Genomic DNA, 13,003 nt, shown 5'->3' with positions numbered 1-13,003 from the left:
TTTCCACCTAGATTAGGAGAGATAAGTATGAGAGGACATGGCTTTAGGGTGAAAGGGGAAAGGTTTAGGGAGAACATTAGGGGGAACTTCTTCACTCAAAGAGTGGTGGGAGTGTGGAATGGGCTGCTATCTGATGTAGTAAATGCAGGCTCACTCTTGAGTTTTAAGAATAAATTGGATAGATACATGGAAGAGGTCTGGAGGGTTATGGACTGGGTGCAGGTAACTGGGACGAGTGGAATAACGTTTTGGCACAGACTAGGAGGGCCGAATGGCCTGTTTTCTGTGCTGTAGTGTTCTATGGTTCTATGATTTTAGCAATCTCTTCCCTACCTTCCTGTAATAACCTTGGATATATCCTGTCCGGCCCCAGTGACTTATCTATCCTAATGTTTTTCAATAGTTCCAGCACATCCTCCTTCCTCATATCAACATGCCCTAGAATATCAGTCTGTTGTATGCCATCCTCACAAACGTCAAGATCTCTATCTCTGGTGACTACTGAAGCAAAGTATTCATTGAGGACCTCCCCTACCTCTTCCGACTCCTGGCTCGTGTTTCCTCTTTTATCCCTGATCGGTCCTACCCTCAGTCTAGTCATCTTCCTATTCTTCATATACGTGTAGAATGCCTTGGGGTTTGCGTTGATCCTACTCGCCAAGGACTTCTCATACCCCCTTCTAGCTCTCCTAAGTCCATTCTTAAGATCCTTCCTGGCTACCTTGTAACTCTCCAGAGCCCTGTCTGATCAATGCTTTCTAAACCTTAGGTAAGCTTCTTTCTTCGTCTTGATAAGATATTCTACATCTCGTTGTCAACCACAGTTCTTTCATTCTACCATCCTTACCCTGCCTCAATGGGGCAAACCCATCTAGAAGCCCATGCAAGTATTCCTTAAACAACCTCCACATTTCCTCTGTGCACTTCCCCAAGAACATCTGTGCCCAATTTACGCTCCCAAGTTCCTGCCTAATAGCATCATAATTCCCCCTCCCCCAGTTAAATACTTTCCCGTATCGTCTGCTCCTATCCCTCTCCAAGGCTATGGCAAAGGTCAAGGAGTTATGGTCACTATCTCCAAAATGCTCTCCCACTGAGAGATCTGAAACCTGATCAGGCTCATTGCCTAGTACAAGGTCCAGTAGGGCCTCTCCTCTAGTCGGCCTGTCCACATACTATGTCAGGAATCCTTCCTGTACACACCTAACAAACTCTGTCCCATCTATCCCCTTTACACTAAGGAGGTGCCAATCAATATTAGCAAAGTTGAAATCATCCATGACAACAACCCTGTTATTTTTGCACCTCTCCAAAATCTGCCTCCCAATCTTCTCCTCAGTGTCTCTGCTGTCACAGTTCCGTGTACATTCCAATGCTCTAAGTTCATCAGCCTTGTTCCTGATACTTCCCGCATTAAAGTAGACACACTTCAGCCCATCCAACTGACTGCAATTTTGCCCTTTCAACTGCCTATCCTTCATCAGTCTTTCTACACTCTGCATCTACTTGTACAGTAAATGAACCAAGCTCTGACCTTTCACTCTGGTTCCCATTCCCCCTGCCAAACTAGTTTAAACCCTCCCCAACAGTTCTAGCAAACCTGCCCGCAAGAAGATTGGTCCCCCTCTGGTTCAGGTGTAACCCGTCCCTTTTATACAGGTGATACCTTCCCCAGAAAAGATCCCAATAATCAACAAATCTGAAACCCTGCCCCCTGCACCAATTTCTCAGCCACGCATTCATCTACCAAATCATCCTATTCTTACCCTCACTGGCACAGGCAGCAATCCAGAGATTACTACCCTTGAGGTCCTGCTTTTCAGCTTCCTACCTAGCTCCCCATATTCCCTCTTCAGGACCTCATCTCTTTTCCTACCTATGCCATTGGTGCCAATATGTACCACAACCTCTGCTGTTCACCCTCCCCCTTCAGAATGCTGTGGACCCGATCCGAGACGTCCCTGACCCTGGCACCAGGGAGGCAACATACCATCCGGGAGTGTCTTTCACGTCCGTAGAATCTCCTGTCTGCCCCCCTTACTATGGAATCCCCTATGACTACTGCTCTCCCTTTTCTAGCCCTTTTTTCCCCCTCTTGTTACCTTTTTACCCATTCCCCAGTAGATCTGCTCTCCCCTCCTCACACCTGCCTATCACTATCTCTTACCTGCATCTACCTATCACCTCCCTGTGCCCACCCTTCCTCCCCTCTTTTGTCCACCTATCACTGCTCTGCTTTTCCCTCCTATGTATTGGGCTTCCCCTTTTCCTATCTTCAGTCCTGAGGAAGGGTCCTGACCTGAAACGTTGACTGCCTGGCCTGATGAGTTCCTCCAGCATCGTGTTTTTCATCTTCAATAAAGTCTACACAATCTCTCCCTGTAACTCAGGCCTCCCAAGTCCAGGCAACATCGTGGCAAATCTTTTCTGCACTCTTTCTAGTTTAATAACATCTTTCCTATAACAGGGTGACCAAAACTGTACACAATACTCAAAGTGCAGCCCCACTGACATCTTTTATAACTGTAACATAACTTTCCAAATCCTATACTCAGTGCCCCAACCAATGAAGGCCAGCATGCCAAATGCCTTCTCCACCACCCTATCTACCTGTGACACAGCTTTCAGTGAACTGTGTGCTTGCACTCCTAGGACATTCTACAACATTCCCCAGGGCCCTGTACAAGTCCTACTCTGGATTTAACTGTCCAAAGTACATTACCTCTCAGTTATCTGGATTGAAAGCCAAACGTGACGACACTTGCGTGCTGCCCCCAGAACGCTCCATGTAAAAAGATGCATTTCACTGTGTTTCAATGTACATGAGACTAATAAAGAAATCTTATAACTTTCTACAGAATCTACAACCCCACCTAATTTAGTATCAGCCACAAACTTACTAACTATGCCTTGTACATTCGCATCCATATCATTTATATAAATTACGAATAACAAAGGACCCAGCACCAGCCTGTGGCTCACCACTGGACACTGGCTCAAGTCTGAGAAACAACCCTTGACTATCATCCTCTGCTTCCTAGCACTGAGCTAATCATGAATCTAATCCACCATCTCCCCCGGATCCCATGCAATCTAACCTTCCAGACCAGCCTGCCATGAGGGACTTTGTCAAAGGCCTTGCTAAAGTCCATATGGACAACATCCACTGCCCTACCCTCATCTAACCTCTTGGTTACCTCCTCGAAGAACTCCAAGAGATTTATCAGACACTACTTCCCATGCAGAGTCATGCTGACTGTCCCGAATCAGACCCCCTCTCCAAATTAGTTCATGGGATTTATCACCTTTCAAACCAGTTATTTTCTCCAGTACTAATTTTTTTTTTTACTTATGCTAACTTTTAGGGTCCTCACTCATTCCCTTGTCATCCACTATTCCTGTGATGTTTTTAATTTTGTTCTTCAGTGAAGACATTAAAAAAATGTAATTTCTCTGCCATTTCCTTATTAGGCAATATTACTTCTCCTGTCTCGGTTTGTAAGGGAACCACATTAACTTTAGCTAACTCTTCCCATTTTACATACATTACCATCCATGGTCGAAAGGATCCTGTACTCTTTTTAAAAGCCTTTTCAACTCATTCTTCCACCATCAAGTTTTTACTGGTTAAACACATCCAGATCTACCTGTAATCATCTATATCCCAAGAGGTTACTTACCCCAGCAGCCCAGCAGTTAGGAAGACAACCCACAGGTGACCCAGATCAAGTGTGAACGTGAAGACCACCATCCCTGCGAAGGATAAGAAGTAAACAACCAAAGTGGTCTGTCTGAGAAAGAAAGAAAGAAAAGGGAAGCAGCGTAAGAGGGTTGTTGTCACATTAACTAACCACATTTAACAACAGTGCATTATCACCAGTGAGCTCCTGCAATCTGCTACAGGAAAGGGCCATCTCTGATGGTTGCACACCCACCAATTCCAACTTGGGTTTTAACTGGCTTCTGCTTTGGAGCATCTTTATTTGCAGAGCTCCTACAAAACTCCCATTTCACATAGGTAGAGAGCAGATGTAAAGAGACTCTGAGCTAAATCATTAGCTACATTGAAGTTGAAGATAAGCTTTAATTGAGGTCCCCTTCGGCAACTGCCCATCAGTGATGGTAACTCCCTGGAGCTGCCCTCCCTTTGATAGGGGGGTGTCACATTCATTTCATCAGCAACATTGTCATCAGGTGACGAAACATTAAAGCAGACATCCTAGCGTGACATTTGCCATACAAACCTTTCTAAACCAACACACAACAGTTAAAGCACTTTCTTCTGACACAGTCAGTCCAGCACACAAAGGTTCGCTCCTTCCACTCTGACTGCATGCAGCCAATAGCTCATGGTTGCGCAGAGCAGTAAATGCTTGTGTTTAGTATCTGGGCAACCCTTGCAAACAGAGGCTGAGATCTTCAAACTCAGCTTCTAGAAGGAAAACCCTGATCAAGTTATTAGCAGCAGAGGCGCAATGCTGTGTTACATTAAACCATTAGGCAGCCTGGCAATGTACCAACGTGCTGTCCGTGGAGTAGTACGATGCAGATTCGTGCGCTACGATTCTCCACACGCTGAGTTCCTGACCTCAAGTGAACCACGAAAGGCAAGGGCACCGAATAGAGAGGAGGGAAAATCGGAGGAAGTCAACTCAGGCCGCTCTTGTGGTCCTTCTAGCACCCAGTTACAAAGTGGATGGAACTGTTCTAATAAGAAAGAATAATCTCAGTTATACTGAGTCCCAGGGATGGGACTTCCACCACAACAATTAACCACAAGAAGCACTGCAGAGGCCCAAGTGCAGGTGGCCTGCCTGCCCACCCCCTCTCAGCCAAAGAACAGAGCCAGGAAGAGGGAAAAGGGAAATCTAAGAAGGGAAAGATATGGTGGGCTACTTCCATCTGAGCGAGCCAGCCAGCAGTCATCCACACCCTAGCAAGCAGTCACTGTGAGGTAATTGTTAGTCTACTATATTCTACAGTACTCACAACAGGTAGTGATCCCACAGCACAGTGACCATGTGGCCAACACTGTTTTACAACAGGGTACTCGCCTAATGTTACAGCAGGTATTCAGCTAACCCCAGCTGGATTGAGCAAATGGTCAGTCATGCTCAGCAACATTCAGAATGCATCTTGTTTCCATCAGTCACACAGGTGCCAGTGAACAGTGCTGCCAGCCCTGCTAAATGGGTGAATGCACACCACACTCAGAAAAGCTAAGCATTAGTGAAACATACTGAAACACATCCAGCCACACCATTGTGCAAGAGGTTTTGCCACAACTCAATGAATTAATTTTCATTTCATTACCATCTACAAAATAAAAGACTAATTAACCCATATAATGTCAAAATATGTGGAGCATCCATTCAATGGAACCTTCCCATCACACTGACCTAATGAGCGTGTCAAAGCAGAGCCTTTTAAATGCTGTACATCTAGGTGAAAGATCAGAGTGTCATTCAGACCCCTTTAACTTCCAACAGTGAGCTCAAGGGCTTTATTAACATGGGTTAAAATCAGAGGGGGGTGTCGCACAATCTGCTGACAGCTGATCTTGTCACGTGTAACACTGAGCCAGGACCCAGGAGGAAGGCTCCAAATCCAGTCTGTGCTGAGTCAGCTGAAGCTACATTAGCCTCAGCGTCTCTGGGCTCATCAGGGTTGGAGTTGAAGCAGGAAGTGTCCATCCATCCCTGGATCAAGCTGGTCTCTGATACAACTCTCAGTTGAAAGCCTGCTGACAGTCCAAGCCTGCCTCATCCCTGGAGACGAGGCTGGGCCACAGACCTGCTGGCACCTGTGGAGCTGCAGAACAGCAGGAGCAGAAATAAGTCCATAATCAGAACTGACCTGCACACTCCCCTCCCCATTTACTGTCTCTGCATCTTTTGTTTAGCAGCAAGTATTCCTGAGACTGAACGGTTCCTGGAAACTGCATTTACAGATGTTGTTGACAGACTATTGCAGATTAACACATCTGGTTGCTGAAGGCAGTTTCTAAACACAGACAAACCCTTTCAGCAACAGTTCATCATCTCCTGGGTGTGGCATGCATTAAAATGTTTCTAAAATATCAAAGGGTTATAACAAAATCAATTTCATCTGACTTTGTTCAAAGAAGTAACAAGTTTTCAGTTTAATGATAGTCTGCACCATCCTGATTACACAATGCCCACCAAAGTGAGACACATTTCACATTTTCATGTAACACACTTGAGGACCAGGAGAAAAAAAGGTACGAACCAGGAGCAGGAGTTGGCCCCTGGCTCTCGAGCCTGCTCCACCATTCAATACCACCACCATTGATCTTGACCTCAATTCCACTTTGCTAACCATTCCCCACAACTAATTCGCTATAGACCAATGACCTGTTGATCTCTACCTTGAATCTATCCAGTGAACTCACTTTCATGTCTTTCTGGGAGAGAGAATTCCAAAGATTCACAACCCTTAGTAGAAATTACTCCTCATCACAATCTTAAATGGCCCTCTCCTTATTCTGAAAACATTACCCCTGGTTCCAGATTCCCCCACAACATCTTCTCAGCAACCAGCCTGTCAAAACCCTTTAGTAACTCATCTCTTTCAATACCATCATTTCTAATTGTACTCAACTCCAGAACATTAGCACAACCTGCATAACGTTTCCTCTCTGCAACACCTTCATGGTACAAAGCTGGTGGGAGTGCAAGCTGTGAAGAGCATAGAGGTTTTGGGAGATACAGAGAGGTATTGTGAATAGGCAAGGTGTGGGCAGATGTAATATTATCTGGAAAAAATCGTGAAGTCATCCACTTTGACAAAATAGAAAATCTTTTAAATGGAGAGAGTCTGAAAAGTATTGATGTTCATGGGATCTGGGTTCCTTTACACAAATCACTCACAAGTTATCATACAGATACAGCAAGCAACTAGGAAGCGAGTAGCAGGTTGGCCTTTATTGCAAAAGATGAAGATGTGCTACTGCAAGTGTGAGATGCCATGTTGAGACCACACCTGGAATGTTGGTACAGGTCTGATCTCCTACCCAAGGAAGGGTGCACCTGCAATATGGGGAGTTGATTGTGGGATGGCATGTTTGTCATATGAAGAGAGATGAAGCATACTGGGCCTATATACCAGAGTTTAGAAGAATAAACATACAAAATTCTTTTGGGACCTGACAGAGTAGATGCAGGAATGATACTTCTCTTGGAAGAGAATCAGGGTCACAGAATCAAAATAAAAGGGGTCAGACATTTAGGACAGAGATAAAAGGAAATTTCTTCACCCAGAGGGTGAACCATCAGAATTCTCTACCCAAGGGTGCTGTGAAGGCTGAGTTATTGAGTTTATTCAAGATAGTTATTTATACATTCAAATATTCAAAGGATATGGGGTTATTCAGGCAAGTGGGGGTAAGGTAAAAGAACAATCTTGATATTATGGCACAAGGAGATGAAAGTTTACTGTCACCTCTCTTATTTTAACAAATCCATAGAGTCATTTTGTCATTGCCTCCAAGGACTGGCTCAGGGAATGAGGGGTCTGGGAGACTGGATCAAAAAATGGGGGAGACTGGATCAAAAAATGGGGGTCCTGGGAGACTGGATCAGGGAACAGGGGAGACTGGATCAGGGGAGACTGAATCAGGGAACAGGGGAGACTGGATCAGGGAACAGGGGAGACTGGATCAGGGAACAGGGGAGACTGGATCAGGGAACAGGGGAGAATGCCGAAACAAAGCTAACACAGTTTTGGAAGTATGTAATTTTCCTGATTTACTCAACTTCATAAATCAAATCCACTGAATGAACCATGCTGCATTTTATGTTTAAGGGGTGTCCACTGATGTGTTTCCTCTCTCAGACAGAGTGCAGCATAACACAAGAGGCAGTAAAGTTTATTGGCCAGAACCAAGAGAGTGGCTAGAAGTGTAGTGTTGCATCCATGATTAAATAGTTCCAGAGGCTGATACAACCGTAGCAAAACCAAGTGTGGAAACTGGAAGTTCCTCATGTATGGCAAGTGGTGGATTACGAAATCACCCTCAACATGCATGTCAGAAACCAGTGTTAAAACAAAAGAACACAAGACAAAAGCTGAAAACGGATTAAAAAGGCAGGAAGAGCAGGAATGAGGTTTTACATGTTTAATAAGGAACTACCTTTCTGCAGGAGGTACAAAAGCCTGAAGTCCCACACCACCAGCTTCAAGAACAGCTACTTCCCTTCAACCATTCGGCCCTTGAACCAACCAGCAGAACCCTAATCACCACTATAGTTTAGCAACACTATGACCACTCTGATCATTTTGCACTAAAATAGACTTTGCTTTTTTTCTGTTCTAATTGTGTTTTTCTTGTAAAAACTGTACAATTTATATTTATGTTTCTCTTGTGAATGCTGCTTATATGATGCTATGTGCCTGTGATGCTGCTGCAAGTAAGCTTTTCATTGCACCTGAGCACACATGTACCTGTGCATATGACAATAAACTCAGCTTTGAGTTTGAATGGCAAACAAACATACTCTTTAAAACAATACTGCATTGCAGTCGTGTTTTTGGCAATTTTCATTGTCTTTTTGTTTTGTTAAGTTGAAACCTTTAAAAGCTTGATTGACCAGCAGCTGGCAATGGAAGGGTTGTTGATTACTGTTCTAATTGGTATATAACTGCTCAATGTGAAGGATGACATAACTACATCAGAATGCACCAGTGGTGTATGACATTGTTGGAATGGAAACAATGCCTTCTCCTGTACTGCACTCTCACCCAGAACAAAAAATAGCAAACAGTTGTTACAGCCATTTAAAGTAAACCCCATCAGATGAGTGCACAGTGGTGTGAGAGATGTGCTCAGATCTTGAATTATGCCTGAAAAAAATTACTGCTTATGATGGTGGGCCCACAACTGCCTTCTATTACTGTGAATGTCACACAAGAAAACAGGAGCAGGAGTAGAGCCCTCAGCCCCTCAAGCTTGACTGCCATTCAGTATGATCACAGCTGATCTGTCCCAGGCCTCAACTCCTCTTCTATGCCAGCTCCCCACAGTCCTCAATTCCTCTATCTTTCAAAAATTTAGCTTCTCTACATAGTCCCATAACACTTTCAGGAGGGGGACAGTTCAGGCTGAATTCAGAATAAACCTCCCTCTACACTGTCCCATTGTATAATCCCAGATAGAGGCAACACAAGTTAGAGCAATGGTCCATCTGCACCAACATATCAAGCATCTGCAGAGCACTTTTGGCAAAACTTTCCAACCCATGACCTCTATCACTAAGAGGGACAAGGGGAGCAGATGCACAGGACCACCATCCTGGAACTCCCCAACTTCACTCAGACAGTCATTTCAAGAAGATGGCTAGACTCACCACCACTGTCAAGGCAACTAAGGATGGGCAATAAATGCTGGCCTTACCAGCAATGTCCATTATCACAAGAAATCTCTCCAATAGAGACCGTCTTCCAGCATTCGCAAATTTTCACCTTTGTAATGTTCCTCTAAAGTGTTCCACCAAGATCACTCAACCAACCTCGCAGAATTTCTTAGTATGATGTAGTTTTCATGTTCTATTCCAATTATGCTATAGGTTCACTTTAATAAAAGTCACTTAATGATACAATTTTTGTGACAGGGACTTTTAATCTTATTGGCACCAACTCCTAAATCATATAGTCAACAGATGAATAAGTTAGCACACTCGTCTGTGCCCATATTAACGCTTTACAGATGCAGTCCAATGGAGGCATTGGTTTTTCAATGCACTGTCCTATGCTCAGTTTCCTCTCCCATCTTCAATCCAAAACTCTGATCCACCATCTCCTAATTTCAACATCCTTCAACTTAATAACTGTTGCATTTTGGGAAGTTAAACCAAGACAGTACTTGCACAGTAAATGGCCGGGCCCCAGAGAGCGGTAGCACCATAGAACTGTACAGCACAGGAACAGGACCTTCACCCCACAATGTCTGTGACAACCATGATGCCAATCCAAACTAATCATATCTCCTTGCACATGGTCCACTTCCCTCTATTCCCTGCCTGTTCATGTTCCTGTCTAAATGCTTCTTAAATGTTGCTATTGTATCTGTTTCCACCACTTCCCATGGCAGTGTGTTGCAGGCACCTACCGCCCTCTGTGTTTAAAAAAAACTATATTGCATGCAATTCTGGTCACCTCACTATAGGAAGAATGTCGAGGCTTTAGAGAGGGTGCAGAGGAGGTTTACTAGGATGCTGCCTGGATTGGAGGGCATGTGCTATCAGGAGAGGCTGGACAAACTTGGGCTCTTTTCTCTGGAGCGGGAGGCTGAGGGGTGATCTGTTGGAAGTGTATAAAATTATGAGGGGCATAGATAGGGTGGACAAACAATATCTTTTTCCCATTATTGAGCGATCCAATACCAGAGGGCATATATTTAAGGTGAGAGGGGGTAGGTTCAGGACAGACGTGAGGAGTACGTTTTTTATTGAGAGAGTGGTGGATGCCTGGAATGCGTTGCCTGATAGGGTGGTGGAGGGAAATTCATTGGGGGCTTTTAAGAGGGGCTTGGATGGGCACATGAATGAGAGGAAAATGGAGGGATATGGGCATTCTGCAGGAAGGAGGGAATAGCTATGTTGGTAGAACATTGTGGGCCAAAGAGCCTGTTCTGTGCCGTACTGTTCTATGTCTATGTCCTCGTAACTCTCCTCTGAACTTTCCCCTTCTCACCTTATGCCCTTTAGTATCTGACATTTCCATCCTGGGAAAATGACTGACCATCGGCAGCGCGCGGGCGATTTAAAAGTCGGAGGGTTACCTTCAGTTTTTCTTTCCAGCGACCAGAGAGCGGAGAGTGCCGGAAATTAACGAGGAGCGATTTTTTTTTTTCTTTCTAGCGTTCGGGATAGCGGCGAGTGACTACGCAGGCGCGTGACGTCACTCGGCAGCGCGCGGGCGATTTAAATAGCAGACCAACATATCTAGCAGGCAGCGTCGGAGCGGGCAGCTGAGTGAGAGGGAGCAGAGTGGGTTAGGCTTTGGCTCAACGGGCTTCGGCGAGAGCGGGAAAGAGGCGAGACTAATAGAGAGGGGGTAAGTTATTAGTTTATTTGTTGAACTCAGTGGTATTCAGCAAGATGCATCTGGGGTTGGTCATATGTTTGGAGTGTCAGATGTGGGAACCCTGGGAGACTACCAGACTCCCCGATAACTACATCTGCGCAAAGTGCACCAAGATGCGGCTCCTCAAGGAACGGATTGAGAGTCTGGAGCTGCAGCTCGATGACTTTCGGTTGGTTAGGGAGAGCGAGCAGGAAATAGATAGGAGTTATAAAGAGTTTGTAGACAGCACCTCTGTGGCGGTCCCCCTCAAAAACCGATATCTCATTTTAGATTCGGTCGGAGAGGATGACCTGATAGAGGAAGACCTCAGCAACCGGGACCTTGGCACCGTGCCTGGTACTGTGGTCCAGCGGAGGAAGCGAAATGCAGTGGTTATTGGGGATTCTATAGTAAGGGGTACGGATAGCAGATTCTGCGATAGCGACAATGAGTCTCGGATGGTGTGTTGCCTCCCTGGTGCCAGGGTACGGGATATCACGGACCGGGTCCAGAATATTCTGAGGGGAGAGGGTGAGCAGCCAGAAGTCTTGGTACATGTAGGTACCAATGACATAGGTAGAAAAAGAGAAGAGGTCCTGAAGGAGGAATACAAGGCATTGGGGAAAAGGTTGAGAAGTAGGACGTCAAGGGTAGTAATCTCAGGATTACTACCTGTGCCATGTGTCAATGATAGGAAGAATAGAAAGCTCTGGCAGATGAATGCGTGGCTGAGTGACTGGTGCAGGGGGCAGGGCTTCAGATTTTTGGATAATTGGGAGCTTTTTTGGGGGAGGCATGACCTATTCGCTAAGGATGGGTTGCACCTAAACTCCAGAGGTTCCAATATCTTGGCGGGAATGTTTGATTTAGTTGTAGGGGAGGGTTTAAACTGATCTGGCAGGGGGATGGAAACCAGGATGTTAGGTTACAAGATGCTAAGGTAAAGGAGGGAGTTTATAGAAACAAGTCCAATGAGGATGGCAAGAAGGACAGGCAAGTGAGAAGTCAGGATAATTTGCTGAATAATAGAAGTACAACAAGTCAGGATGTTAGGATACAGAATGTTAGGATAGGGGATGAGGTATGTAGGAACATGTCTAAAGTAGTATGTAGTGAAGATGGTAAGAAGGATAGACAGGTGGAAAGCCAGGATAATCTGCTGAACAACAGAAGTACAACAAAATTAATAGCAGATACCGGACTAAACGTACTGTATTTAAATGCACGTAGCATTAGGAATAAGGTAGATGACCTAGTGGCACAACTACAGGTTAATAAATACGACATTGTGGCAATCACCAAGTCATGGCTTTATGACGGATATGATTGGGAACTGAATGTCCAGAGGTACACAGTGTATAGGAAGGATAGGCGGGTAGGCAGAGGGGGAGGTGCGGCCATGATGGTTAGTAGTGATATAAAATCGATAGAAAGGAAGGATATTGGGTCAGAGGAGGTGGAATCCTTGCGGGTGGAGCCAAGGAATAGCAAAGGTAAAAGGACAATGGTAGCAGTCATATATAGGCCCCCTAATAGCAGTCAGCAAGTGGACGATAAGTTGCAGTTTGAGATAGAAAAAGCATGCCAGAGTGACAATGTGAAGATAATTATGGGGGATTTTAACATGAAGGTGGACTGGGAAATCCAGAATGGCGGTAGTACTCAGGAGAGGGAGTTTGTGGAATGTCTAAGGGACGTTTTTCTACAGACTTGTTGAAGAGCCCACCAGGGGATCGGCTGTTTTGGATTGGGTGCTGTGTAATGAACCAGAGGTGATTAGGGAACTAAAGGTAAAGGAACCACTGGGAACCAGTGATCACAATATGATTGAGTTCAGTTTCAAGTTTGAGAAGGAGAAACTGGTAACTGGTGTATCGATATTTCAGTGGAACAAAGGAAATTACAATGGTATGAGAGAGGA

The 13,003-nt window shown here is 45.0% G+C and overlaps 1 protein-coding gene across 3 annotated transcripts in view; it reads right to left on the bottom strand.

Annotated features, from left to right (window-relative positions):
- LOC127574641 (feline leukemia virus subgroup C receptor-related protein 2-like) overlaps positions 1-13,003 on the bottom strand; it is a 171,502-nt gene that overhangs the window by 58,920 nt on the left and 99,579 nt on the right. For all 3 annotated transcript variants that reach the window (XM_052023944.1, XM_052024027.1, XM_052023861.1), the window contains one exon: positions 3,681-3,791. In XM_052023944.1, coding sequence (XP_051879904.1) covers positions 3,681-3,791 — 111 coding nt within the window. The remainder of the gene's footprint in view (positions 1-3,680; positions 3,792-13,003) is intronic.

This window comes from Pristis pectinata, chromosome 1 (genome assembly GCF_009764475.1).
Source record: "Pristis pectinata isolate sPriPec2 chromosome 1, sPriPec2.1.pri, whole genome shotgun sequence".
Taxonomy (NCBI): domain Eukaryota; kingdom Metazoa; phylum Chordata; class Chondrichthyes; order Rhinopristiformes; family Pristidae; genus Pristis; species Pristis pectinata.
The sequence above is the reverse complement of the archived record's forward strand: the minus strand, read 5'-3'. Positions and strand labels throughout refer to the sequence as shown.